This window comes from Bos grunniens, chromosome 22 (genome assembly GCF_055505025.1).
Source record: "Bos grunniens cultivar Pamir isolate PY7600 chromosome 22, Bosgru_T2T1.0, whole genome shotgun sequence".
Lineage (NCBI taxonomy): Eukaryota > Metazoa > Chordata > Mammalia > Artiodactyla > Bovidae > Bos > Bos grunniens.
In genome coordinates this window covers 58,787,783-58,815,236 of record NC_141186.1, presented here as the reverse complement: position 1 = coordinate 58,815,236, position 27,454 = coordinate 58,787,783, and the positions used below count along the sequence as shown (strand labels likewise).

General features: G+C 59.7%; 1 protein-coding gene across 6 annotated transcripts in view; it reads left to right on the top strand.

Annotated features, from left to right (window-relative positions):
- Positions 1-5,992: 5,992 nt before the first annotated feature.
- The window catches only part of FBLN2 (fibulin 2), a 68,216-nt gene continuing 46,754 nt past the window's right edge, over positions 5,993-27,454 (top strand). For 4 of the 6 annotated variants that reach the window (XM_086368952.1, XM_086368948.1, XM_086368950.1 and 1 more), the window contains exons 1-2: positions 5,993-6,060; positions 25,766-27,054. In XM_086368952.1, coding sequence (XP_086225078.1) covers positions 25,821-27,054 — 1,234 coding nt within the window. In that variant the 5' untranslated portion in view covers positions 5,993-6,060; positions 25,766-25,820. Of the gene's footprint in view, positions 6,061-20,721; positions 20,766-25,765; positions 27,055-27,454 lie in introns of those variants that run through there. The other 2 variants (XM_086368953.1, XM_086368951.1) reach the window with 1 other exon arrangement.

Here is a 27,454-nt window from a genome sequence, read left to right as displayed (position 1 = left end):
GAACTTTTCAGAAGTGCCAGAAATTTCATCACACCAGGCAGAGGGATGGGCGGTGGTGAGTCACAAATGAGCTAGGCCACAGGAGGTAGGGTCTGGCCATTCCCAGCTGGGAGGCGTCAGGCTTTCCTGGAATCAGCAGATGGCTTGGGAAAGTGGAGAGAAATCCTAGAGTGAGAGACTGTGAAGGCTTCCTCCAGCTCCTCCAGCTCCTCTCTCCACATAGCCCGCTCCAACCACTCTGCCAAGGGGTCCCCCGCCCCTGCTCACGCCCCGTGGATGGGGAACCTCCTGCCTGGCTGCAGGGTGCTCCCCTCCTGCCTCTGGGAGGGCAGGGAGAGTGAGCGGACTCTGCGCTCAGACTGCTCTGGGCTGGGGCCTTAGCTTTGCCAACAAGCTGTGGTTTCTTTGTCTGTGAGATGGGGGTGATAATACCTAGTTTCTCAAAGACTACTTTTAAGATCAAATGAATTAATCAGTGTAGGGTTCCCCTTCAAGTACTGTCGCTGTTGTTCAGTCACTAAGTTGCGTCCGGCTCGTTGTGACCCCATGGACTGGAGCACACCAGGCTTCCCTGTCCTTCCCTGTCTCCCAGAGTTTGCTCAGACTCATGTCCATTGAGTCAGTGATGCCATCCAACCATCGCATCCTCTGCCGTCCCCTTCTCCTCCCGCCTTCAGTCTTTCCCAGCATCAGGGTCTTTTCCAATGAGTCAGCTCTTCACATCAGGTGGCCAAAGTATTGGAACTTCAGCATCAGTCCTTCCAGTGAATATTCAGGGTTGATTTCCTTTAGGATGGACTGGTTGGATCTCCTTGCAGTCCAAGAGACTCTCAAGAGTCTTCGCCAGCACCACAGTTTGAACTATTAAAGTATATGATTAACAGATATGAGTTTATTTTTCATTCCAATCAGTGTCACCTTTATTTAAGGCAGAGCATCCTTGGAGATCATGAAAAACAGATTCCTGATGGCTAACTAACCCGGTGTCCTAAGTGGGCCTGGGAACTGCCGGGAGGTAACGTCGCCACAGTGAAACTCAGGCTATCAGCTGAAGCTCTTGGGTGCAAGTGATAAAACCCCAGTTCAGATTGGCTGAAGCCCCAAAGGGAATTTAGTACGCCCTGGAACAGGGGGGTGGGCTGGCTTCAGGCCTACAGACCCAGGGCTCAGCACACCTGAGGGCTCATTTCTCTTGCAGGTGAATGGCCAGGCCAGGTTCAGTGACTCCACGAGCCTCAGGGATGGTTCCACCCCAGCCTGACTTCCCCCTGGTAGACAGGGGGCCGCTCCAGCTCCGTGCCCACCCCAGGCCCTCACTTTAGCCAGCAGGAAGGGGAAAGGGTTCTTGACCTCCTGCAGCCAGAGAGTGGGGCCACACAGAGACTGGGTACAATCAGCTTTCATCAGGTTGACAAGTAGGATGCTGGGGATGCAGAAAGGAGCACAGACGGGCAAAGGGGCTGCAGGGACGGGTGGAATCCAGAGCAGAGGGGCTTGCGCGGGGCTCCAGGCCTGACTCTGTGCCCGGATCTGAGCTCCCTCCATGCTACCTGCCAGCAGCTGCCCTCGGCCACCCCTTGGGACTGGCGTGTGTCCACTGCGGCCACTCCTGGGGCAGATCATGGGACTCGGGGGCCGTTTGAGCAGGGGATTCCAGGGTCTGGCGTGAGGCATGGTGGGCTCCAGGCAGCAGGGACACAGCTCTGCCAGAAGGCTACAGGGAGCCTGAGTTTTCCCCACTTGGCAGCACCTCCAGGCAACTGGGGCTTAAAAAACAAAAATCCCAACACCTGGCTGCACCCTCCAGAGACTCAGATTTAATCATTCTGGAGTAGGGTGATTCTAGACAGCAGCTTTGTCCTAGAGCTGAGTTCCCAGGGGCGGGGCAACCCCGGGTCTGTCGGACAGAAGCCTAGGCAGCGCCGCTCTGGGGAGGAGGGCCTGTCTGAAAGTCACTGTCCATCCTCTCTGAATGTCTTTCCCGTATGTGGGAGACATTCTGGCTGGGCCCGGACGCTTCACTTTCTGTGCCCCCCAGTTTCTGTGAATGTGAGGCCAGAGCGATGGGAAAGCCAGCCCAGCGCAGAGCTCAGTCTTGGGAAAAGGAGGGGGTTCTCCGTGACCCCTAGAGGCAGCAGCAGGCGGATCCTGGGGGAGTGAGCAGCCCCCACACTGCCGGCACACAGGGCTGCAGGGAGAAGGCGGCCGGCTCAAGCTGGTGCCGGCTGCGTGGAGCTAGCGACAGCGGACATTTAATTGAAGGCTCATCACGTGCCAGACTCGCCGTAAGCATCTTCAAAACAATCCCACGGGGCAGGAACTATTTTCCAGACAAGTCCACTGAGGGCAGAGGGCTAAAGCCCCCCCCACGAACGTCACGCAGGCAGATGTGGCTTTAAACCAACCCTTTGGCTGCAGAGCCCGTGCGTCCAAACCTACGTGATTGTTGTCTGGGGTTATCACTGTCTGGGGTCACTCTCGTCTCTCACGCACCAGGAGAGGCACGGGACCTCCTCCTGCCTACGCAGCAAGGATATAGTCCCAGCCAGCTCAGTAGGCCTTCTCTGCCCCACCGGTGCTGGCAGAGGGATTCAGGTGAGCCCCCACACCCGCCAGCCCTGGCGCCTCGATGCCTGGGAGATCATCACCGATGTAACCCCTCTCTCTGCCCACTCTGAGCGTTCTGTCTCAGCCTTATCGGCCCGGAACTTCCTCCAATCGTGTCTTGGCTGGGCCCCGGGCCCCAAATTCCTGGTGGGTGATGTGCACGCTGCTTGCGATAACGGCCCTGGCAGGACTCTGAGGGGCCGGCTGCCTTGGCTCATCTCCAGCTCAGATAACAGGGAGGTATCTCCGCTTTATCTTCTGGAAAGCTGGCCAGGCCTTGGGGGCGGGTTGGAAGGTGAGGCCCAACCTCACTGCCGCCCCTCCCGGCCTGGACACCTGGGGCGGAAAGGGAGTGCATCTGAGAGCGGAGAGCTGCCCAGAGCCTTCCACAGCTGCCCACAGCATCACCAGATATTTACTGAGCTCGCTCCCGGGGCCAAGCCCTGTTCAAAGTGCTCTGGGACTTCAACTCATTTAATCTTCCCCACAAATCCCACGGGATTGGCCCTGATGTTATTCGGCTCATTTGACAGTTGAGACAATCAAGGCCCAGGGAGGTCAAGCAACTCGCCCAAGGTCACACAGCTGGTGGGTGGTGGAGTCCTTACCAGGTTAGCTTACTTCAGTTCAGTTCAGTCGCTCAGTCGTGTCCGGCTCTTTGTGACCCCATGAATTGCAGCACGCCAGGCCTCTCTGTCCATCACCAACTCCCGGAGTTCACTCAGACTCACGTCCATCGAGTCAGTGATGCCATCCAGCCATCTCATGCTCTGTCGTCCCCTTCTCCTCCTGCCCCCAATCCCTCCCAGCATCAGAGTCTTTTCCAATGAGTCAACTCTTCGCATGAGGTGGCCAAAGTACTGGAGTTTCAGCTTTAGCATCATTCCTTCCAAAGAAATCCCAGGACTGATCTCCTTCAGAATGGACTGGTTGGATCTCCTTGCAGTCCAAGGCACTCTCAAGAGTCTTCTCTAACACCACAGTTCAAAAGCATCAATTCTTCAGCGCTCAGCCTTCTTCACAGTCCAACTCTCACATCCATACATGACCACTGGAAAAACCATAGCCTTGACTAGACAGACCTTTGTTGACAAAGTAATGTCTCTGCTTTTGAATATGCTGTCTAGGTTGGTCATAACTTTCCTTCCAAGGAGTAAGCGTCTTTTAATTTCATGGCTGCAGTCACCATCTGCAGTGATTTTGGAGCCCAAAAAAATAAAGTCTGACACTGTTTCCATTGTTTCCCCATCTATTTCCCATGAAGGGATGGGACCGGATGCCATGATCTTCGTTTTCTGAATGTTGAGCTTTAAGCCAACTTTTTCACTCTCCACTTTCACTTTCATCAAGAGGCTTTTTAGTTCCTCTTCACTTTCTGCCATAAGGGTGGTGTCATCTGCATATCTGATAAACTCTATATATCTGATAAACATAGCTGTCATCCGTAAACTCTAGCTTACTTAGAGTTACTTATAAATGGACTTTAAAAAGGCATCTAGGGACAAGAACTCTCAGGAACAAAGCGGGTAGAGAGGGATGGAGGGAGGGGCAGTTGCTATCTCTGCTGGGGTCTCAGGGAGGGCTCCCTGGGGGTGGGGTGGGGAGTGACATCCCACTGTATGGGGATCTGGGGGAAGGGCATTCCAGGCGGAGGGAACGGCTAGTGCAGAGGCCCCAGGCGAGAACAAGCTCCAGGGGAAAAGGGCCCGCAGAGAAAGGGCCTGGCGGGGTTATGGGGAAGCCGCTGGCCTGGCCCCAGGCTTTCAGTACAGAGCTGGCCCCTCCATCCGGTTCTGGCTCGTCTGCAGCCAGTCTGAGCCCCTCGGCACTCTCTGGCTTCACCTCCTCCCAGATGGGTGACCCTGGGCAGGCGGCTTCCCTTCTCTCTGCCTTTGCCCTTGGCTGCCTCATCCCAGTCTGGGCTCTGGAGGCCCCTAGGGTGGGGGCAGGGCCCATGACTGCTGCTCAGATGTGAGGCAGTGACCGCTACCACATGTCTCCTGGCAGGGATGGAAGGTGCTCCCAGAGGTCGCTGGGCTGAGACACACACAGAGACGGAGGACAGAGTCAGAGGGAGATGCGGGGACCGAGAAGAATAGAGGAAGACAGAGAGACACAGGCGGAGACGCAGAGACGGAGAGACAGGGTCGGTGGGGAGGGGGAGACGCCCCCAGAGAGCCTGGGAGACACGGGCCATCTGAAGGAGACACCCAGAGACACAGGGAGACGTTGACCCGCAGCAGCAGAGAGATGGGGACGGAGACGCTAGCAGAGAAAGCTGACTGTCCGGACGCCACTGAATGGTACTTGCCGTGATGAATTTCACGCTGTGTAAATTTTACAGCGAAAAGAGACAGCGATGGAAGGACAGACTTCTGGGATCCTGACTCTCTGGGGCCCTAAGCGGTGGTGGGGAAGGGACCGGGGCTGGGTCCCTGTGCAGAGTCCAGGCCTCCAGGGCCCAGGGGTCTGGGGGCCAGTCCCCCTTTCACCGGGCTGCCCCGGTCTGGCAGTGGCCGGTTTTGCTTATGTGGGCTTTGGGACGGGTTCTGAGCCCTTGGCCAGGAGACAGGGCCTGGGAGGTCTGGGGAAGGCAGCCTGTCCCTGTAGGTCCTGTCGCCAGCTCCAAGGCTGCCAAACCCAGTGAGTGGGGGCCGGACGAGGCCCCCCGCCCCGGCTGTGGGGGTCGGCATCAGGGCACTCAACCTTCTGAGCTGACAGCTTGGGGTGTTCACTGCCTGTCGCACCTAGCCAGGAGGGCATAATACGGGGTTCTCCATGGCTCCCCACCAACAGCCCAGGATATGGCTGCTCAAGAGATGAGGAGCCTGGGCTCAGAGAGGTCAAGGGCCTTGGCTGAGGTCACACAGTGGCCACAGGCAGCTGTGTGGGCTGGGGAAAAGGACAAGCCTAGGCTGGGGGCTGGGACCTGGTGCCAGCAGGCCAGGGGTGGTGTGGGAGACCCCCAGACGGGGAGCGAGCGGGTGAGAGGCGGCCAGGCCCCTCGGGCCCTCTCAACATGCTCGGGGAGGCCCGCCCATCTTCCCGGCGGGGACACTGAGGCCCAGCTGGCCGAGGCGGCCGGGCCAAAGCCCCTGTGGGCGGCAGGGCCAGGGCGAGGACTCTGCGCCAAAACGGGTCGGCGAAGGGGCGCGCCCAGGGCGCTCGGGGCTCGAGGCGCACGCGCGGCGCGGCCACGTCCGGCCCCGGGGGCGCGGCGGGGCGGGGAGCGGCGGCGCGCGCTCGGCCCCCTCCCCGGCCGCGGCCGAGACCCCGCCCCGGAGGCGGAGGGGGCAGGGCGGCCCGGGGGCCCGGCGCCCGCTCGGCCCGCCCCAGGCCCGCCCCCCGGCCCGCCCCGCGCCGCCGCCGGGCTCCCCGAGCTCTCGACGCGCCGACGGCTGGACGGACGGACGGGTGGACGCGCCGGCGGCCGGGCGAACGGAGCGCAGCGCGGTGAGTGCACGCGGACCCCGGCCCGCGCCCCCGGGCCCCCCGGCTCCCCCTCTGCGGCGCTCCCCCGCCTAGTCCGGCCCCCGGCCCCCGTCCCCGGAGGGAACCGGGCCCTGGTCGGTTGGTACCGCTCTCCTCCCCCGCGCGTCCCCCTACCGCGGGCGGCCCAAGTTCTCCTGCTCCCGCGCACGCCCACCCCGGACCCCCTGCGCACGCCCGGCCCCTCACACTCCGCTCTCTCACGTCTCTTGTGCGCGCACAGGTTTCACCCACACGTGCCTTGCACACGGGCGGCCCCAGACACGCACGCCTGCCTCCACCCCGCTGCCTGTGAAGCGCGTGTGCCTCGCCGCCGTGCACGCGGGTGTGCCACACACGTGTCTGTCCCACACGCCTCTCCCGTGTGTCACACGCATACCTGCGGTGGTGAGCAGACCCCCCTCCCACACACACACCATGAATGCCTGCAGAGGCCAATAGCTTCCTCGTTGGGGGACCCCGGCCCCCCCACCCCCGTGGGCACCCCGCTTCATGCCCTCCTGACCCCGGTGGGGGCCCAGGCAAGCCCCCAGAGGCTTTGTCCCTTGTTGGGGAGCCTGGGTGGCTCCTGGGAGCACAGGCCGGGGTGACTGGCCCTGCCAACCCCCCCCCTTCACTCCCACCCCCACACACCCCCTCCCTGTATCCTCTCCTGCCCACTCTCCAGGCAGGGGTGCCCTCTTGCCCTTTGCGGTCACAGGGTCTCATTCCCACCTCAGTGTGTGCCCACCACTTGGGCTGGTCCAAAGCTGGCCTGAGCCAGCAGGTGTCACCGTGACCGGCCAGAAATGGAAAAATGGAAAGAACGTTTGGGTGCTGGCCATCACCCCGAGCCCCTCGGATCACGGTGCGGCTGCAGGGCCCTTCTGGGGTCACCTGGTGCCTGGGCCTGGCCTGAGTCTGTGGCTGAGTGGTTGGGACTCTGAGTATCCCCATCCCCACGTGCAAACAGGGCTGAAGATCCCCCTCCCCGCCGCCCCCCCCAGGAGGAAGGGAGGACCTGGGAACTACTGCTGGATCGACTGCCCACCGCCCCGACCCCCGACCAGATCCAGAGCCTTGGGAAGGGCAGTGGGCAGGGCGTGGATGGAGTCAGAGGCTCTTACTTGGGAGACGCGGACTTGCCAGCCCCCACCGAGCCTGGCCCTGCCTGTTTGGTTTGGCTCTCAGCACGTTAGTATTCTTTTTAAAAATTTAATTAGCTGTCAGCATTTACAGATCGGTGAGCTTCACAGAAAAGTCCGGATTTCTGTCTTGTGAGAAATCGCAGGGTTCCGGCGGCTTGGGACCCATGTCGCCGGGGGTTGGTGCCCTTGAGTAGTTTGGCTTGCCTGCCGCCCCTGGGGTCGGGGCCGGGGCCCACTTGGCTGTAGTCCCCAGCTGGCCGCTTTCACATTTGCGGCTCCCTCCAGACCTGCTGTATAAACTGGGATGTTCTTGCAGCAGCAGCGGCCACCCCAAGTGGGCCTGGGCTGGTGGACACTCTTCCTGCCATGGCCTTGCAGTCACTCTGACTCCAGGACCACCAGGCTGCAGACTCCGAGTTCCCCAAGGCTGCAGGGCCTCCGGAGGACCTTGGTTGTCCTGTTGGGCATCAGAATTCTGTGTCTGCCGTGGCGGGGAGCAGGGAGCACTTCCCTTCCCCACCCCTGGCCGGCCTTGGAGGAGGAGGTGCTCTCTGCAGGGCGGGGCTCAGGCCGGGGGACAGGCTCCCAGCTCCCACTTCTTGGCGGCCTCTAGCTGGGTGGCGTGGGGCGGGGCGGTGGCTGCCTTAAGGCCTGGTTGCTGTGACTCTCTGCTCTCTTTCTGCCGCATGGATGTGGCCGAACTCATGCCAGCTGACTGTGCCTGTGGTGGATGGCTCCCTGGAAGTTTGCTGACTGACTGACTGAGGACCGGCCCTGTGGGCGGCACGCGGGACTTGGGGGGTGGACTCAGCCCCTGGCCTCGTCCCTGTACCTCCTGAGGCTTTCGTTCCTGCTATGGAAGAGGGTGCCAAGGGCCTGTTCCGCCCTTCCGTGACCCTGTGTCTTCTCTTCTGTAAAGTGGGTTCTGTCTGATGGCTTTCCAGGGCTCACGGTCCTGAAATGGGGTGTTGAGGAGGGGAGCCTGGGGCCCGCTGCCCAGGAAGTGTCTGGCTATCTCTCCCCTCTGGCTTCTTGAACCCTGATGTCCCACCTCTCACCACCTGCCCCCCCTAAACTGAAGGCCTGGTCCTGGGATGTAGTTCCAGCCTGCCAGGTAGGGTGACTGAAGCAACAGAGAATTGAATTAGGTTGACTTCAGGCAGGTGTAGTTGCTGTAAAGGCACTGAAGCCAACAGGGCAGCCCAACCCAGCTGGGAGGACAGGGTCCTCGGAGGAGGGGATCTCTGAGCTGCTATGGGAGCGTGCTGGCTGAGGGCGCAGCTGGTGCAAATGGCTTTTGGTGGGACCCTGGCGTGCTGTGTGTGAGCCTTGGCGTGTTCGAGGGACGAGGGACTGAAAGGGAGGAGGCTGGAGCTGGTAGGGGAGGGGAGGAGGGGCAGGGCAGGGAGTTGGAAAGCTGCGGAGAAGTGTTTATCCAGGGAGCCACGAGCTCTAATTGCCATTTTAAGACAGCCTCCCTGGCGGTGCAACCTGAGGGCTGTGTGCCCCCACCAAGAGGGTGCTGGCAGGAGTAGGGAGGCCCTCTCTGGGCCTGGGCCCGAGGGCAGGTATCCCCCTTGAGAACCTACAGGGGAGGTGAGGAGACAGGGCCATCAACAGACCTTTGAGATCCAGGGTGATGCATGCTAGAGAAATAGGCGTTGGTGCAACCTCCAACGGAGTACTATGCAGCTGTAGAAAGGAGGCGCTGATCCTCGAGGTCCGTCGAGAGAAGAGAAGAAGGTGCTGAACGGTGTGTAAAATACAGTGTGTCTCGTGCCAAGTGAGAGCTGTGAACCTGCATTTGCTTATATGCTCGTAGGCAAGCGCTGGGAGGAAGCCCTGGGATGAGTTGCAGTGGTTACCTGCGCTTTGCCTGGAGGGCGGGTGCAGGTGGGGGCCAGGGTGTGAGATCAGGTGGCACTGCCACTGCCAGCCTTATATTTTTGGATTTTGAGCCACACCACTGTGTTCGCTGTTTAAGCATTACATTAGAGTCAGACGCAGCTGAGCGGTTGGTGGGTGAGTATTCATTTGTGAGTTTTAAGTGCAGTGTTTAAGGACGGTTTCTAAGTTCCTTGCTCTACCGAACAGACTGACTTCTTCCTGGCACGGTATACAAAGGTTTCCACTGTGATGAAAATTAGATGCGAGCAAAGTCACGTTTTGCAAAGTTTGGCAACTGGACAAAAGAAAAAATGCCGCCCTTTTCTCTGCCCCTTTTCCTGTGGGAGTTTCCTTCTCCAGGTTTGACTGCTGGCTCTTCCTGGGGTGGGCACCATGGCACTGGCGCCCATCCTCAGCCTGCCTCCGCAGTCCGCCTGCCAGTGGGCTGGAGCTTAGCGACAGGTCCAGACCACGGGGGCCTGCTGGGCGCAAGGAAGTCCCCGCCTTGGCGACCCTCAAGGCTCAGATCCCACCTCTGCTGGTCACAGGCCATGCTTTCTTTGGGACAGGACCCCCTCTGTCAAATGGCGTCACAACCCATCTCTTAGGGTTGTTGGAAGGAGGAAGGGAGTGATGCCCAGTGGGTGCTGGTCGCTGTCCTTGGGGAAAGCAGTGCCAGGACCAGCTCCTCTGCCCCCCAGAGAGCTCGCTGTCTCAGGGAGACAGACGGATGCTCACTGTGAAGTCCCGAGGCGGCCGGGTGCACCTGGGCTGCAGAGCAGGTGAAGCTGGCCGGGAACTGGGGTGGGGGTGGGGCTGCTGTAGGGGGGACGTCAGCGGAGGCCAGTGGAGTTCGGGGAAGGGGGCACAGCAGGGACTATAACCCAGAACAGCTGGAGGAAGGACCCCCGTGAGCAAGGGGGTGGTCAGATCTGGGGATACAGGGGGACTTGCAGTTTTACCCTGGGTGTGATGAGAAATCAGATGAGCGCAGGCCGATCTGATTGGGATTTTCAGGGACCCCTGGCTTCTGGGAGTGGGGTTACAGCCTGCCTCCGGGAAGGTTGGGAATCCAGGGTGGGGATTGTGTGGGAGCAGCCGGGAGAGGCTGGCTGGCCTTGGGGTTCCTTCCGTGTGAGGGACCTTGAGTCCCCCCCTCACACCCAGCACTCAGGACAGCCTCTGGTGTGGGCCAACCCAGGGTCCCTCCAGTAGCCATCCTGAGGGCCCCAGGGACCCATTTAGGCAGTTCTGAAATGCTTCTGTCAGAGTGGTTCTACGGGAGAGCACGGAGCCTCTGGGAGTTTGGGCGTGGTCAGGGAGGGCTTCCTGGAGGGGGCGATACTTTCTCTGTAATGTGAACGTTGAGGGGTGAGCAGAACACTGGTTCCTCTCGGGTGAGTGGGAGGCGAGGCGGGCTGTGAGGCTGGCCTCACGTCCTGGACCAGACAGGGAGGACCTTAAGTCCCGCTCAGAGGGTAGCGGGTGGGCAGCCTCGGGCGTTTCTGAGCGGAGGGGCGAGGGTCCGCCGGCCAGCGGGAGGCCTGGGCAGGTGACAGGGCAGGGAACCAGGCTCAGCGTAGGTGGGAGGCTGGCTGCAGTCACACAGCATGTGAGGACCAGGGCTGCGCGGGGGCCAGGTCTGTCCACCTTGGGTCCTGCCCTGGGTTCGGGGTACCGTGGCACGCAGGAGCCACTAATCCCTTTCCTTCGGGCTGGTCCCTTCCCGGGGCCCCTGTGGGTCAAGTCGTTCGTCATTTCGCACCATTGTCCTCAGCATTGTTGGAATCTGGAAGCATTGCAAAAATGCCAGTCTTCTCATATATGGAGATTATAGCAAAGAAAGTGCTGGTTTGGAGAAAGGTCATTTCCTTCCTCCAGGGTGGGGAGCCTGGCTTTTCGGTGGGGGGTACGTGTGCTGTAATATGGGCGGCCAGGGCAGCCCTGCCTGGGTCAGCGGCAGTGAGGAAGTGCTGTGCCTGTCTGCCAGGGGGGCGTAGTTGGCGGGGAGCATCAAGAGCCTCTGTGTGGCCAAGAGGGTAGGGCCACCAGCCCCCGTGTGCCCAGGAGTGGGCGACCTCCTGCGGCCCTGGAGGCTTTTGCCTTCGAGCAGACTCTGCTGGCCTCAGGCCATCTCACCTCCTAGGGCCTCAGTTTCTTCCTCATCTGCAAACTGGGGCCAGCCCTCCTGGCTCTGCTGTCACTTGGAGCCCAGGAATGGTCTGAAGTGTGAGAAGAGGGGTCCAAGGTGCTGGGTGACGGTGGGATGAGGACTCCGCCAGGCCAGGGTGCCCGTGCACCTGCCTGGGCCTGGAAAATGGGGAGTTGGAGATTCAGAGTGAGGCTGTGGAGTCCTGACCTCCAGCCCGGCCTTCCTTACTCCAAATGGTTGGGACTCCACACACAGGGCACAGGGAGGGCAAAAAAGGCAGCTGTGAACGCCCAGGAAAGATTGACTGGCAGGGGGCATACTGAGCTGGGTCTTTAGGGATGAATAGGAGTTTGCTCAGGCCATGGGTGTGCCTGGCAGAGGGCCCAGGGCACTGGGCAGACCTGAGGGGCCATGAGATTGAGAGGAGCTGAGGCAGGTCCTTTATTGAATGCCTGGTTTGCCTGGTGCCGAGCTGCGGTCTTTACATCTCCTCTGGAGTCAGCCCGTGTCGCCCGGAGGCTGTTGTGATTGGGCTCACGAGCAGACAGGAGCGTGTCTGCTCTGGGGTCACATCCTCTGAGCCGCCCACAGCCTGGGGGGAGCTGGGCTCACATTTGAACCCTGACCTCCAGGGTCCAGGGCTTGATCCCACTTGTTGCCCATCTCTGCTCCAGCAGAGTTGACTGACGGCCTTGGGGGCCCTTTGGGGACAGCCGTAAGAAGTTTCTAAATTTCAGGGCCATGCAAATAAATGGGGGTGCTGGCCTGGCAGAGGCCCCAGATGGTCACAGAGCCTCCCTGGCTGCACTGCCTTCCGGACGCTGATGCTTCGGAGGGTGGTCCAGGAGCCCGGGTCTGCGGGACCGGCCCCCTGCCCATCCGCTTCATCACACCTCCTGCCCATCCTTATCTGTCTGTCTGTTTGTCTGTCTGCCTGCTGCTGCTTCCCTCTGTGTCTCCATGTCTCTGTCTGTCTCCCTGCCCCCATCCCCGATCCCAGAGTCCCTCCCTGGCCTCCGTGAGGCTCAAAGGAGGACCCAGGAGACGGGGCTTCTGTATGAAGGGTGGACACACGCCGGCGGTGGTTACGGTGGGACCACCACCTCCAGCTTGGCCAGTGACTTGCCGGGTGACGTCACGTGAGTTTTTCCCCGTTGCTGAAGGCCCTTCTGGGATGAGCGCAGCCGACAGTCACGTTGAGGATGCATCTCGTATCCTGTGCCGGTCTTGTGCTGGGGCCAGGCGAGTGAATCCAGCCACCCATCCCCACTCTCCCACCCACCAGAAGCATCAGGGCTGAGCAGGAGAGCTGGGTCCCCGCCTCCGGCCCATGTGCGCCAGATGTCAGCTCCCAGCACGGGGAGGCGACCTGCCGGCCTTGGCCCCGTGGGCATCTGGCCTGTCTGGCAGAGGGGAGGTGGCAGCAGAACCAGCCTGCCCAGGGCACCACGGGAGCCCGGAGCGCAGGGATGTGGGCAGAGCTGCCCGCGCTGAGCTCGGACAGGACGCGGGGTGTGATGGGCGCTGACACCTGGTCACATCAGCGCAGCTGGGAACCCAGTGGGGCAGGCGTGCACAGGCTCACACTCACGCACACGTACTCCTACATGCTTAAACGTGCCTCGGGGCACACACCTGCCCATACGCGTACTCACTTAGACTTCACGTGCACCCAGATGCACTTACCTCACCCCCCTCTGCCCCAGCACTCCTGCTCACACGGACCGGCAGGTAATGGACATGCGTCTCTTGTGGAGGGACCCTTGGTCTTTCAGCTTCCCTTGAAAACGCATGTTGCTTCCGATGGAGAAGGAAAACAGGAAGCCAGAGGCGGTCTGCGTGGTAGGTAGAGAGGTAGGGAAAGAACCAGGTCCCGGCCCCGCTCGGGGACTCCCCTCTCCTCCTCCAGCAGTTTCTCGGTGTGCATGGACCCCTGGAGTTCAGGGGCTGGAGAAGGGCAGGTGCCTGGTTTGGGAGGCTCTGAAGGAACGGTGGACCCCAGAGTTGATCTCCTACCTTTGTGTCCCTTTCAGGAGAGAGACGTTGGGCTTCCCAGGTGGCTCAGTGGCTAAAGAGTCCACCTGCAATGCAGGAGACACAGGAGACGTGGGTTCAGTCCCTGGGTTGGGAAGATCCCCTGGAGGAGGGCATGGTAACCCCCTCCAGTATTCTTGTCTGGAGAATCCCATGGATGGAGGAGCCTGGAGGGCTACAGTCCATGCGGTCACATAGAGTCACATATAACAGCATACACACATGCAGGAGAGGAATTAAATCCCTGTAAAGGCCAGTTTATTCTGCGTATGTGTGGTGGTGGGGGGGTGGGTGATGGGTGAACCCATTCTCTATGTCTGTCAGGGAGGGAGCCCCTCCAATAAGGACCGAGTGGATGGTCCACTGTACCAGGAGCAACTGACGTCTCAGGGCTTTTAATCACAAAATGTTGAAGCTTACTGAGTAGCATCTATTGAAAGGCTCACATCGAATTTGTCTTTTAGGGAATTGCCTTGATTTTTCAGTGTTGTACGGCGCTTGCATTCCTGAGGTAAGCCCTGTTTGGACACGATGTATTATTACCCCTGTAATGTGCTGCTCGATTCAACTTTCTGATATTTTACTTAGGGCTTGGCAGCTCGATTCATAAGTGAGGCTGGCTGGTACCTCACTCTTGTCGTGTCCACGTCTGCTTTTGGTATCAGGACTTTCCCTAGTCTCATAAAACGGGAGGAGGAGGCCCCGTTCTTATTCTAGGCGCTGGAACAATTTTTAATAGAGTGGGAACTATCGTCAGCTCGATTGGACCAGGTCTTGGGCTGGCCGCTGCAGCTACGTTTCGATTTCATCCCACGGCGCCCTGCAAGGGCAGCATGTTCTCCTCACTGGATGGAGACGGGGAAAAGGAAGCTCAGAGGTGGAGCCTCTCAGACGGCAGGAGGGGGCTCCGCTGGGCTGTGAATGTGAGCCAGTCTGACACCCGCCCCGCGCTTTGCACGCTGTTCACCGCAATGCAGGACTCCCCTGAGACGCTGGCCTGTGGGGGAGCTGCGGGCCTTGTTCTGGGTTTTCCAGGGAGGCTGGGAGGAGCACTGGTGGAGCGAGAGCTCCCCTCACTTGCTCACGGTCTGCTGGCCCACCCGCCATCCGAGCATCCGCTTGTCTGCTGACCCACTTCCTGCCCAGCCAGCCCGTTGTCCTTCAGCCCTTCGGCCCCGTGCTGCTGCCCCCGCTGCTAACCCACCCTCCCGTCCACGCTGCCTGCATCTCCTCACCCATCTTTCCACCCACCCGCCTGCCCATCCACCAGACATTTATCCACGGGCTGGTTACTCCTCCATCCACCAATCCATCTTCACATCCATCTGTCTTCCATCTGCCATTCATTCACCCATCATCCCTGATCGGACCGCCATCCGTCAGACACCCGTCCATCTCTTCATCATTGTCCATCCACGTGCCAATTCATGTACCCATCTGCTAGTCCACCTTCTCATCCACCTTCCCTCTGGTGCCCACCCACTCACCCGTCCAGTGATTCATGCTTTCATCTGTGCCTTCATCCACCCATCCATTCATCCGTCCACCGGCCCTTGGGTCTTGGCCTTAGATTTGGGTGTGCAGAGAATCAGGAGGGAGGGCACTCTTGTTTGGGATAACGATATTAGCCAAAATGAGCGGCTGTAAACCAGAGCCTTAGAATTTAGCAGGAATTACGTATGTGGAGGGCAACTCAGAGAAATGGAGTAGGAAAGATAGGTGGGAGTTGGATGGTGAAGGACTTTGAAAGCTAACCCTAGGAGTTTTCACTTTATCCTTGGGCCAGGGGTATTCAACCCTGGTTCCATGAATCCCAGAGAGTCTCTGAGACCCCTAAAATGATAGGCATCAGTTTTTTTTTTATATAAGCCCATATATCTGTTAAGACTTTGGGTTGCAAGTGATGGAAAGCATAAGCAAGATGGGTTCATGACTGGCAGAGCTCAGCTTATCTGTTAGCTTCAGGTCTGGCTGGATCCAGGTACTCGACAGCTGTCGCTGTGACTCCATCGCTCTTTTCCTATATCTTGGCTTTGCCTTTGTTTTTTTGTTTGTTTTTGAATTGACTCCAGCCTCAGACAGTCTCCACCTGACAACACGATGGCTTCAGGGACCCTCATTGTTAAATCAGCTCACATCTAATACAGTGGGAACAAGAGAGGCTGTTTGCCCAGGGCAAACAGGGCAACAGGCCCTGAATTGGGCCTCACGGGCTCAGGTCGGCCTGGTGTCCATCGCTGGGCTAGGCACTGTTGCGAGAGGAATGAGAAGCACGGATGGCATGGCGATTGAGTGGTGTGGACCCCAGAATGAAATGCAGGGGCCCTTCTTGGAAGGAGGGTGAGTGTGCGATGGGCGAATGAGAAGCCGTGCCATGTCCAGGGAATGCTCACATTTTCCTTTTGTGGTGGAGATGGGTGCATTAACCAAGAGATTGGGGGTGGTAGAGAACCATCAGAAGTTCTAGCAACTGGGAGGCAGTCAGGCGAGAGGTCCTCGGCGGGTAGGACCGCGGGCAAGCTGGATGCCTGTCTGTCTGCCTGGGACCGGGTGGAGGGTGTGGGGACGCAGGTGGGGAGGGTGATGAGCTCAGCCTTGGCCCGGGCAGGGCCATTGCTCACCGCTCCGCCCAGTGTGTTTCCTCTCTCCAGAGTCTTGACTCCTGGGGAAGGAAAATATCAGCTCCGTCCTGTGCCAGAAGCAGCATTTTCTTTTCTCGAGGGTTGACTGTGAGTCTTGGGTGTTCATCTTTGTAATTTTTCACCTGCTTATGTTGGTAATAAGATTAGTGATTATATATGAAGGCTCAACTCTCACTCTGGATTTAAGGAGATTTTAATCATTTTACTTACTTTTTTTTGTTTGTTTGTTTCTCTTTATGAGCAAAGAGAGGGAAGGGAGGGGAAGAAGTCTGGCTGTTAAACTGGAAGGATGGTCTTCCCGGTTTTCACAGGCTCGCCCGTGGAGGGTCTCCAGGGCCATGAGTGTGAGCACATGGGCCCCAACACCCTCTGTGCCTTCCACCTGGGCCCCACTGCGGTCAGTACTTTGCACCTCAGGTTGGCCCGAGACCCGGGGTCCCCTGCACTCTCCCTCCAGTCCCCGTCTGCCTTGGGGGTCCCAGGCTAGTCCCCTGTGCCCTCAGCCATGCCCGCTGTCCCCTGGCCAGCCCTGTCTTTTTGCAGATGACGGCATTGATTACTGAGATGTCTTTCCATGAGAAAGGGAAGGAATATCGGCCTTTAAAGGTGGAAGCCAGGCCTAATCACTTTTCTTTGGGTGATTTGTGACGATTTTTCGTATCTGTCCACTCCTGTCCATTTTTTCTGCCAACAGCTCTCTTGTTTCCTTTTTCTGGACTATTATAATAGGCTCTTTTCTTTTAAAACTCTCTTCCCTTGTGAAAAAACACGCATACCAAAACATACCCGAAAGTCCATGAAAGTCAGCATACCAATGAAGAGGCGCTCCTGTGACCACCACGGCCTCTGACCCCGGAGGACGCACCTTCCTTCCATGGTCCTTCGCCCATCCCCGCCCCCACCGCACCCAGGTACCCACCAGCTCAGTGGCGTGGCTGTCTAGCCCTGCCCCCTGTGCCTGCTCTCCCTCTTTGACGATGACAGAGTTTGAGCCGGCTCCCTGCTTCCTGTGGCTGGAATCTTCCTCCGGCTTCCTGATGACTTCCTAACGTGCTGGGACCCGGTGATGCCTCCCGCCACCCTGTTGGAATAGTGTCCACCAAGACACTTTGCCACTTTCCCGGGGGCCCTGGGCATGGGTGACTGACTGGTCTCCTTCTGACCTTCTCTTCTTCCTTAATTTTCACACCCCCGCCTCTTTTCCATCTTGCTGTTCCCGTCAGCTCTTCTCCTGTTGTTCTTTGTCTCCCTGCGTGCCGGCCACAGGGAGTGTAGCCGGTTCATGCCACAGGGCCTTTGCACGTGCTGTTACCGCCTCCTGGCTGGCTTCTCCCACATCTTAGCGCGGCCACTGCACTTGTGCCAGGAGACTCTCAGCCCAAGTGTCACCTTCTTGGGGAGGCCTGTGCGGCCCCATCTTGCCAGGGTAATCCCTCAGAAGCTCCTTGTTCCCTTCTTATGTGGTATTTGTCTCTTCCATCCACCAGGATGTTGGCCACACGAGGTCTTGGCCACCAGGGGTCTTGTTCGTGGCCGCATCCCAATACCTGTCGTGGAGACTGGCAAGTAGCACGTGGGCAATGAATGTCTGCAACGTGGAGGACCCAGGCTGTGCTTCCTGGCCTGGCGGATCTGCCTTCCGATATCTGAACCACCTTTTACCGTTGGTGTCACTGTGGGCCCGTGTGGGCCTGCGTTTCCTTATCTGTCGAGCGTGGTTAAATAAAATCAACACGCTGGAAGTTCTCAGGCCGGTGCTGGGCGTTCTGTCGGTGCTGAGGAAGCAAAGGTTAATACGAACCTGATCAACAGCTAAAATCCCTCCTGACTCTTTGTGCCAAGAGCACGTTTATTTTTCCCAGAGAATTAGATGACTTCCTCTGATCAGACAAGGAGCACTGGGTCATCCTCCGATTTCCCTTTTAGCCTTGGCTGCCAGGAAGCTTCCTACAACGGGGAGGTCTCGGGGGCGGCCCTGGCTTCCTGTTAGGTCTTCAGCACAGCAGTTCTGCCCTCTGCTCCTTGACTGTTCACTTTAGGCTCACAGCACACATTTTATTACTTTTGGCTGTAGAAGATACATATAAAACTGACCCGCTGAGCCATTTTTGAATGGACACCTCAGTACCGCTAAGTCCATTCCCACTGTTGTGTAAAGGTCCCCACCATCCTCTCCAAAACCTTCATCTTCCCAAGCCGACCCTCTTCCCCATTAGACCCGCGCCCCTCCCACCCACCGCACGCACCATCGTGCTCTCCGTCTCTGTGGAGCTGACTTCTCCAAGGACCACGCGTAAGTGGGTCGTTCAGTCCTAGCTCGTGTATCTGACCTCTTTCACCGGGCAGTGTTCTCCAGGTTCATCCATGTGGTCACGAGTGTCAGCACTTCCCTTTTACGGCTGGATAATATTCCGTTGTGTGTAGGGAACTGTATAATGTTGATCCATCTGTGTCGATGGACGCCTGGGTTACTTTTCCCTTTTGGCTAGTGTGAATAATGCTGTTGTGAACATCTGTGTGCAAAGACTATTTTCAGGACACGTGTTGTGGTGGTTCAGTCGCTCAGTCGTGCCCGACTCTTTCTGATGCCATGGATTGCAGCACACCAGGCTTCCCTGTCCTTCACCATCTTGCGGGGTTTGCTCAAACTCATGTCCGTTGAGTCGACATTTTAGGACATTACTTTCTTACCTCTCTGAGCCTGGGGTGATCCCAGCCCAAATTATATAGAAAGTAAAGCTGGGTTTGGGGGAGTTTCTTGGATTAGGCTCCCTGACCTGCTCCTGTGCACACGCACACGTGTGTGCGTCTGTGTGTGGCAGAGCCTGTGGTCCCCGCTGGTGCCCAGGCTGCTGCTCCTGGCTCACGCCGGCACCCTCTCCAGACACTCACCCTTGGCCAACCGGTGTTGCTCCCCACCCCGCCCCCGCCTCAGGCCCAGGAGGTGATCTCCCGCTGGCGTCCCTCCGCCATCGTCAGCAGGTGGCCCTCCGACGTGCCTGATGGGGGTGAGCCCTGGGCGCTCCCCGTGGGGTCAGGCAGGTGTCAGACTTCGGCCGAGACGGCACCGTTGCCGTCGTGTCCCCTTTTCTCTTCTCCCAAGGGTTCTTCCAGGGAGAACCACCCTTCTTCCCGTGCTCAGAACCCATCTCAGGCTCTGCTTCTGGGAGGCACCAGCGTGTCACTCCCGCTTTCCCTCCCGTGCTTGTGTGTCTCGTGTGGCTGCGCGGATGTCGGATTCTCACACCGTTGACCTTCCAGGCCGCCCGGGTAGGAGCGGGCTCCTTGGTTGTTGTTCAGTCTCTCAGTGGTGTCTGACTCTTTGCAACCGCATGGACTGCAGCACGCCAGGCTTCCCTGTCCTTCACTGTCTCCTGGAGCTTGCTCAAACTCATGTCCCTCGAGTCGGTGATGCCATCCAGCCATCTCATCCTCTGTTGCCCCTTCTCCTCATGCCCTCGATCTTTCCCAGCATCAGGGTCTCTTTCAGTGAGTCGCTCTTTGCATCAGGTGGCCAAAGTATTAGAGCTTCAGCTTCAGCATCAGTCCTGGAATTCCAATGTATATTCATGGTTAATTTCCTTTGGGAATGACTGGTTGGATCTCCTTGCAGTCCAAGGGACTCTCAAGAGTCTCCTCCAACACCACAGTTTGAAAGCATCATTTCTTCAGCACTCAGCCTTCTTTGTGGTCCACCTCTCACATCTGTACCTGACTGCTGGAAAAACCACAACTTTGACTATACAGACCTTTGTTGGCAAAGTGACATCTCTGGTTTTTAATATGTTCTCTAGGTTTCGAGGCTCCTTGGAGTGGACTTCTTGGAGTGGGCACGATTCCCCAGCTTCCACTTAGAGAAGAGACAGTTCCTAGCCCAGAACACTAGGCGGTTCAGAACTCTAGGCGGGAAGTAGCAGGGACCGCCCCCCCTCCCCGCCCCCCGCCCGCCCCCCGGGACTCTCTTGCCTGTGTATAGACAGGAGAGGCCTGGGAGGGTTCCAGGAGACAGAAACGGGGTGCCGGGGGGAGCCCCGTGATGCCGATGGACAGCGAGCGTGGCCCCGCTGTGGACCACTGAGGCCCTGCCGTCAGGCCCAGCTTCAGATTTTCCTAGAGAAATTGGAAATCCAGGTTGACTGTAAAATGTTCTGATTTTCTGTGTCATAAAATTAAATCGATTCTATAAATTAGTAACAGTGCAACGTTAATAACAGCAACTAATTTCAGAAGCACCGTGTGGGTTCCAAACACACCCCGTGGACAGACGGTGGGGTGGCTGGTCGGCACTCACCCTCTGCTTGGACTTGGGGGCAGCGGGCAGCGGTCTGGACAGGCTTCTGGGAGATGCTGGGGCCAGCGCTGCTCTGTGAGGTGGCGGCCAGCAGGCCAGGTGGTCCCGATTGCTCGCGTGCTTGTAACTGGTGTGTCTACAAGGGTCCTGGTGTTTATTTCCCTTCTGTCATCCCCAGCTGCTTGAGAGCCTCAGCGTTTGGCTGTGTCTGCCTTGGGTTTAAAAGAAAGATGCCTCACAGATATTTTTAAAGTTTTGAAGCCACACCAGCGTCAACCTGAGACTTTGTTCTCGTCTGGGGTTGCCCAGTAAAGATGTAGGATGCCCAGTTATGTTGGAATTTCAGAGAAACGATGGAATAAGTATCTCCCAAATATCGCACAGGACTGACTTAGTACCAAACAATCATGCCTTGTTTATCTGAAATTCCTCTGTAACTGCCTGTCTTGTATTTTTATTGGCCAGCTCTGGCAAGCCTGTTCTTGTCAGAATCAGAAGGCTCAGCGAGCTGGAGAAAGGAAGAATTCCCTTATCTTGTGAGTTTCTGTCTGTCACATGAGGCCAGACCCCACGCTCAGGAGTGGAGGCTTGGTAGTGGCGATGAGTCAGTGCCCCGCGTGGGGGGCACCAGGGTGGCCTTGCCAGCTCAGAGAGTATGAACCCGGGGCTTCTGTGGACGGGTGTGCTGTAGTCCGTTTATGGGGGTGGGGGTCATCTGAATGGAGGAACGTGTGTCTGTGTTTGGGGGGGAGCTCGCAGCCGGGCAGGGAGGGCAGTGGAGGTGTGGTCAGCGTCATCAGCGCCCCGTTCCCTGGGCGCCCTGTGGATGTGGGGCTGTGGGACAGTAGGCATGTCTCCCTGGGCACCCTCGGAAGACAGCCTTGCTGAGCGAGCCCCGGCCCTGCCCTGCCCACACCCCACTTGTGAGACCCTGGCCCCGGGGCTGCATCAGAACCCCTCCCTGGCAGAGCTGTGGTCAGCCCAGGCCAACCCACCTCTCCACCGCTGCCCCGAGCCTGCCCTGGGTCCACAGGGCGGGACGCCCCCAGCCGAAGGCATCTCCCATCTTCCTTCCTGTCTAAAGGCCTCTTGTTTTTGCCTCTTGGTGATGGAGCATGAGGCCCCGAGAGGATGCCCATCACTGGCCATCGCCGCGGGCTGCAGATCCCTTGGGAGGACCCCGTGGATCAGGAGAGCCTGGCGCCCGCCCTGCACGCACAAATGCCCCTTTCTCAGTGTCCGCTCCAGGGCTCACGTAGGCCGCTGGCACTGTGACAGTCGTAGTCTTATTATCATCAGCGTGCATGCCTTCCTTACCCAGCTTGGCTCATCTGTGGGTGTCGGGAGAGCCTGGGGGAGCCTCTGCGTCTCCGTGGTCCCCAATGAGCCCCTACCTCGGGCCCGGCACCCCCCAACCTCGGCCCAGCCACAGGCCCTGGGCAGTCCGCCACAGGGTCTCCGTGTGTCCCCCCACTCTCTGGCTGCAGGAGGTCAAGAACCCTTTCTCAGCCCCTCCCCTCGTGATTCCTCTTTTTAGATCGGAAGGGGGGGCCCTCTGTAGAAGCCTATAGAAGAAACATTTGGGGGGCTCTGTCCGGCAGGGGCCCTGGGAGAACAGCAGTGGGCACCCCCTGGAACAGGGTGTTTGGATCCGAGAACCAGCCGTGTAGAGATCGTGCCCTCCCAGTCCTGTCTCGCGTGCGGGTTCCCAGTCGGCTTGCTTGTCTCCGGGGGCGGGGAGCTCCCTCTGCTCCCTGCAGCCTGGTCTGTCTCTGACCCAGAGGGGCTGCCTTTGTTTCCCCATCTCTGTGGTTTGTCATGTGGATCTTGGGCCTCCTTGCTGGGGGGTCTTCTACCCGCCTGAGGTGGGCCGTGGGGGTCAGCCCTCGCCCAGGGACGCCCTGGCTTCTGGCCCCACTGCGCACTTGCTCCTGTCCTCACCTGCATCCTTACCGTCCTCACCTGGACCGTCCCCGGGCTTCTCAAACTCAGCCTGGCCCAGTCTCCCCAGCACGTCGTGACCCTCCTCCATGGAAGCCCCAGCTCCATCCATCCTTCCGACTTTCGGGCCCAGACCTCCGCTTCTCCTGGACTCCTTACCCCCCACCCAGGCTGTCAGCCGGCCCTGCCACGTCCTCTCCCACCACCCATCATTTGCCCAGCTTCCTGCTCTCAACACGGCAGCAGAGAAGCCCTTTAAGTCGAGGATCCTGTCGGATCGTTCCAGGCTCTGGGGCTCATTGGCCATTAGCACCCTGGCCCTTGCTCGCTGGGCTCCACCATGGTGGGTAGACCCTGCGGGTGGTGGGGAGCCCCTCTCCCCTTCCCCGGTCCTGCCTCCGGCCCCTTGCACTCGCCGTCTCTGCGTCTGCTGTGCTTTGCCTCCTGAGAGGGCCGGGGCTCAGGCCTCCGCTCACATGTCGCTTCCTCAGAGAAGCCTTGCCCGACTCCCCTGGCTGACACAGCCTCTCCCCTGCCCCGGCCTCTTCCTGTCCCATTTCCTGGCTTTCATTCATTTACGTCTCCATTGTCCTCACGGCCGCCTGGCGTTCAGTAATCTCCGGAGTCCCTGTGGGCTGGCACCCGCCTCCCCACGCTGGGGCCACAGCGCTGGTGGAACAAGCCGCGTTCTGCAGGGCGCCGGCTTGGGGGGCTGTGCCCTCAGCCCCGGCTGACGGGCTGCGGGTGCGGGCTGCTCCTGCTGCTCTGTGGCCGCCGCGCCGTCACCGCCCTGCCGGCCAGGCCCTTGTGCCACCGTCGTGTCCTCCCGCGTTGTCCCACGCTTCTCCCGTGTTCTCTCATTGTGTTCTCTCATCGTGTCTCCCGTGTTCTCTCATGGCGTTCTCCTGTGTTCTTCCGTGTTCTCTCATGGTGTTCTCCTGTGTTCTCTTATGTTCTCATGATGTTCTCCCGTGTTCTCTCATCGTGTTCTCTCACGTTTCTCCTGTGTTCTCTCCTGGTGTTCTCCTGTGTTTTTTCGTGTTCTCTCACAGTGTTCTCCCGTGTTCGCTCATTGTTTCTCCCGTGTTCACTCATCGTGTTCTCTCATGGTGTCCTCCCGTGTTCTCTCAGCGTTTTTCCCGTGTTCACTCATCGTTTCTCCCGTGTTCTCTCGTGATGTTCTCTCATGTTCTCTCACGGTGTTCTCCCATGTTCTCTCATCATGTCTCCCGTGTTCTCACATCGTTTCTCCCATGTTCTCTCGTGCTCTCTTATGGTGTTCTCCTGTGTTCTCTTATGTTCCCATGATGTTCTCCTGTGTTCTCTCACGGTGTTCTCCCGTGTTCTCTCATCGTTTCTCCAGTGTTTGCTCATCGTGTCTCTCGTGTTCTCTCATGGTGTTCTCCTGTGTTCTCTCCTGTTCTCTCATGGCGTTCTCCTGTGTCCTTTCGTGTTCTCTCACGGTGTTCTTCATCGTGTTCTCTCGTGTTCTCTCATCGTTTCTCTCATAGTGTTCTCTCATCGTGTCTCCCGTGTTCTCTCATGGTGTTCTCCTGTGTCCTTTCGTGTTCTCTCATGGTGTTCTCCCGTGTTCTCTTATGTTCTCATGATGTTCTCTCCTGGTGTTCTCCTGTGTTCTCCCGTGTTCTCTCATGGCGTTCTCCTGTGTCCTTTCGTGTTCTCTCATGGTGTTCTCCCGTGTTCTCCCATCGTTTCTCCCTTCTTCTCCCATCGTTTCTCCCATGTTCGCTCATCGTGTTCTCTCATGTTGTTCTCCCGTGTTCTCCTGTGTCCTTTCGTGTTCTCTCATGGTGTTCTCCCATGTTCTCTCATCGTTTCTCCTGTGTTCTTTCATGGTGTTCTCCCATGTTCTCTCGTTTCTCCCGTGTTCTCTCATCGTTTCTCCCGTGTTCTCATCGTGTTCTCCTGTGTTCTTTCATGTTCTCCCACATTCTTTCATTGTGTTCTCCCCAGCTCAGCCAGGAGGTGGGCAGCTTAAAGGCTGTTACCTCTTTATCTCTGTTATAAACGTAGTAAAGTGAAGTCCCTATCCTTATATTTCTTGGGTGTGAAATTTACAAACTTAAAGTACTAGCGATGTGGCTTCAATGTGTTCGTTTCTAGGTCAGAGAACTTTAGCAGTGACTGACAGCACAGCTCTGGGGCGGGGAGCGGGTGGAGGGGGACCCCTTGTCTCTGACCAGGAGCATGCGGCCCCGGGCGGGGCAGGCCTGTCCCCGAGTCACGGCAGGTCCCAGGGCCGTGGGACCAGTGACCTTTGTGAGGATGGAGGTGAGGGGACGAGTGAGGCCCTGTGAGAAGGTGACATTCGAGGAGCATGTAGAGGAGGCTGAGGAGGGGCTGCGGGGGTCACGTGAGGGCCCTGGAGGGCAGGTCGGGGCAGCTCCCACAGGGAATCCAGGCTGCTCCTTGCTGGCCGGGAAGCTGTGGGGTCAGCTGCTCTCAGAGCACACTGGCTTTGCAGAGAAAGGGATCGGGGGAGGGAGGCGGCAGGCGGCTTCCAGGGTACTGGTAGGGGGAGGGGAGTGTGCGGCTAGATGGAGGGGTTGGGCAGGGGTGGGTGGAGGGGGGCGGGCAGGGTGGATGGAGGCGGGTGGGCAGAGGCGAGTGGATGGAGGGGGGCTGGCAGGGTGGATGGAGGGGGCTGGCAGGGTGGATGCAGGGGGTGGGCAGAGGTGGGTGGAGGGGGCGGGCAGAGGCGGGGAGCTCTTCACAGGGCCCCATGAATGCATGGCGTTGGCGTGTGTACATGTGTGCGCACGTGTGTGTGCGTGTGTGCAGGACAGTGAACGTGCAAGGCTGATTCTGCGAACGACAGTAACGTTTGCTGAGGAGATTGGCAGAAGGCTGCCCTGCAGCTAAGCTTGCAGTCGTGGGGGGTCTGTTGGGGGTTGTTCCTGAGCCCTGGGACCTGAGGGCCGCAGTGGTGGGGGGCTTGTTTGCTGCGTGAGACCTGGGAGGGCCTGGTTCCTGCCCCGCGTCCACCTGGCTGTGTCCTTCGGCTGGCCACGCCGGGCCTGTGGGCGCATGACTGGGGCTCAACCTGGATTTCGAGGGGGGAGATAAACTGGGTGCTGCCGTGTGCACGTGCCTGGGACCGTGTGTGCAAGACCACCCGTCGTGTCCCGGCACACGGGTGAGGCTTGGTGACACGGTGCTTATAACTGCCTGGAGGACTGTGGTGGGGCCTCTGCCTGGCCGTCACCCGTGTGCCTGTGGCCGTGTGCCCAGTGAACGCGTGTGACGTGTGTGTGTGTGTGTGCCTGCGGGACTGGGGGCAGAGGGTCCCACTCGGGGACGTGTCAGGAGGCGGGTGAGGGCGGGGGCCGTGGCCCTGAGCTGGGTGCTGGCGACCCTGTACATCACCCAGGTGAGAGTCGAGGTGACCTGTCTGTGCAGCGTCCGAGCAGGTGGGAGTGTGTGTGCGGGGATGTGGGGCGAGTTCCGTGTGTGAACGGAGACGGTGAGGCTGTCCAGCCGTGCCCCCATGTGCTGGCATGTGTGCCGGGCGTGCACGCGAGTCCCCCCACCCCCACCATGCAGTGCTGACCCCTGTCCTTTCCGATTCCCCCAGGGCTTTGCGGGCGAGGACGGTCCGTCTGGAGGCTGCACGTGACCGGCTGCGGGGCATGGCACGGCTCGGGGAGCCCATGGGAGCCTGGCTGGCCCTGGCCCTGGCCCTGGCCCTGAGTCCCGGCGGTGCGGCAGCCCCGGGGCAGGACTGCACGGGCGTTGAGTGCCCGCCGCTGGAGAACTGCATCGAGGACGCGCTGGAGCCGGGGGCCTGCTGCGCCACGTGTGTGCAGCGGGGCTGTGCCTGCGAGGGCTACCAGTACTACGACTGCCTGCAGGGCGGCTTCGTGCGCGGCCGCGTGCCCGCCGGCCAGTCCTACTTCGTGGACTTCGGCAGCACCGAGTGCTCCTGCCCACCGGGCGGCGGCAAGATCAGCTGCCAGTTCATGCCCTGCCCAGAGCTGCCACCCAACTGCATCGAGGCTGTGGTGGCGGCCGACAGCTGCCCGCAGTGCGGCCAGGTGGGCTGCGTCCACTCTGGCCGCAAGTACGCCGCCGGCCACACCGTCCGCCTGGCGCCCTGCCGGGCCTGCCATTGCCCGGACGCAGGCGGTGAGCTCATCTGCTACCCGCTGCCCGACTGCCACGGAGACGCCGCCCCCGGGAACACCTCGGACGCCGAGGATGGGGACCCCGAGCGGCACTATGAGGACCCCTACAGCTACGACCAGGAGGTGGCCGAAGCGGAGGCCCTGGCGGGCGAGCTCCAGGCGGGCGCTGGGGGCCCGGCCGCTCTGGGAGGCGGGCGTCAGCCACCTTCGGCCCTCCAGGCCACTCTCTGGCCGGCAGCCCTCCCCAGGCCCACGGCAGCCGCCGCCCTGGGTCCCCCGGCCCCTGTGCAGGCCAAAGCCAGGAGAGTGACGGACGATGGTCAGGAAGACAGGGAGGCGCCAGCCGTCCAGGAGCAGCTGGCCGCAGGCGGCCCCCGGGGGCTGGACAGACGGCCCACGGCAGGCCCGATGCCGGCCCACCCTGTCCGGGAGGAGGGGGCCGAGGCCAGGGCTGGGGTGGAAGAGAACCTCATCCCCGACGTGCAGGCCACGCACCGCAGCGCCGGGCCCCCTCCCACGTTCAGCATGCCCAACATCCTCCTGACTGAGACCACGCAGGGCCCCCCCGAGGCCCCCACCGAGCCCAATGCCCATGCCGCCCTGACCACACTTCAGCAGGAGACGGCCCGTGCTCCGCCTACCCAGGAGGTGCCCCAGCAGCCGGCTGGGCCCCGGTCCCGGCTGGAGGAGGAGGAGGACCCCAACTCCGTGCACTCTGTCCCGAGAGCTGGCCTCGAAGGTAAGACTCTTCTCTGGTTCCTCCCGGGATGCTCGACCAGTGGAGGGCGTCCTTGGGTCTTGGTGCTGGCCCAGGTCTGTGCTCAGCTGGAGGGGGGTTGGGGGGTCTGTGGCCGAGCTCCACCCCTCTGAGGGAGCCCTGGGAACCTGTTGTCTGGAGACCTCTCTCCACGGCAGGGAGTCCACGTCCTGTCCAGTCCTGGGTCGTTCGCTCTGAAAACCTTCAATGGGCATCAGCTGTGGGCAGGCCCTGCAGGACCCTAGGGAGGCAGCGTGGGCCCGGCTGGCCCTGGTCCATGGGCTATGAGCGGGCCACCCCTGGGCGGGGTCCAGGAGGGTTTCCTGGGGACGGGGGGCCCGTCTGTCCAGAGCTGTGGCCCTTGGCGGGTGTCCACAGTGTG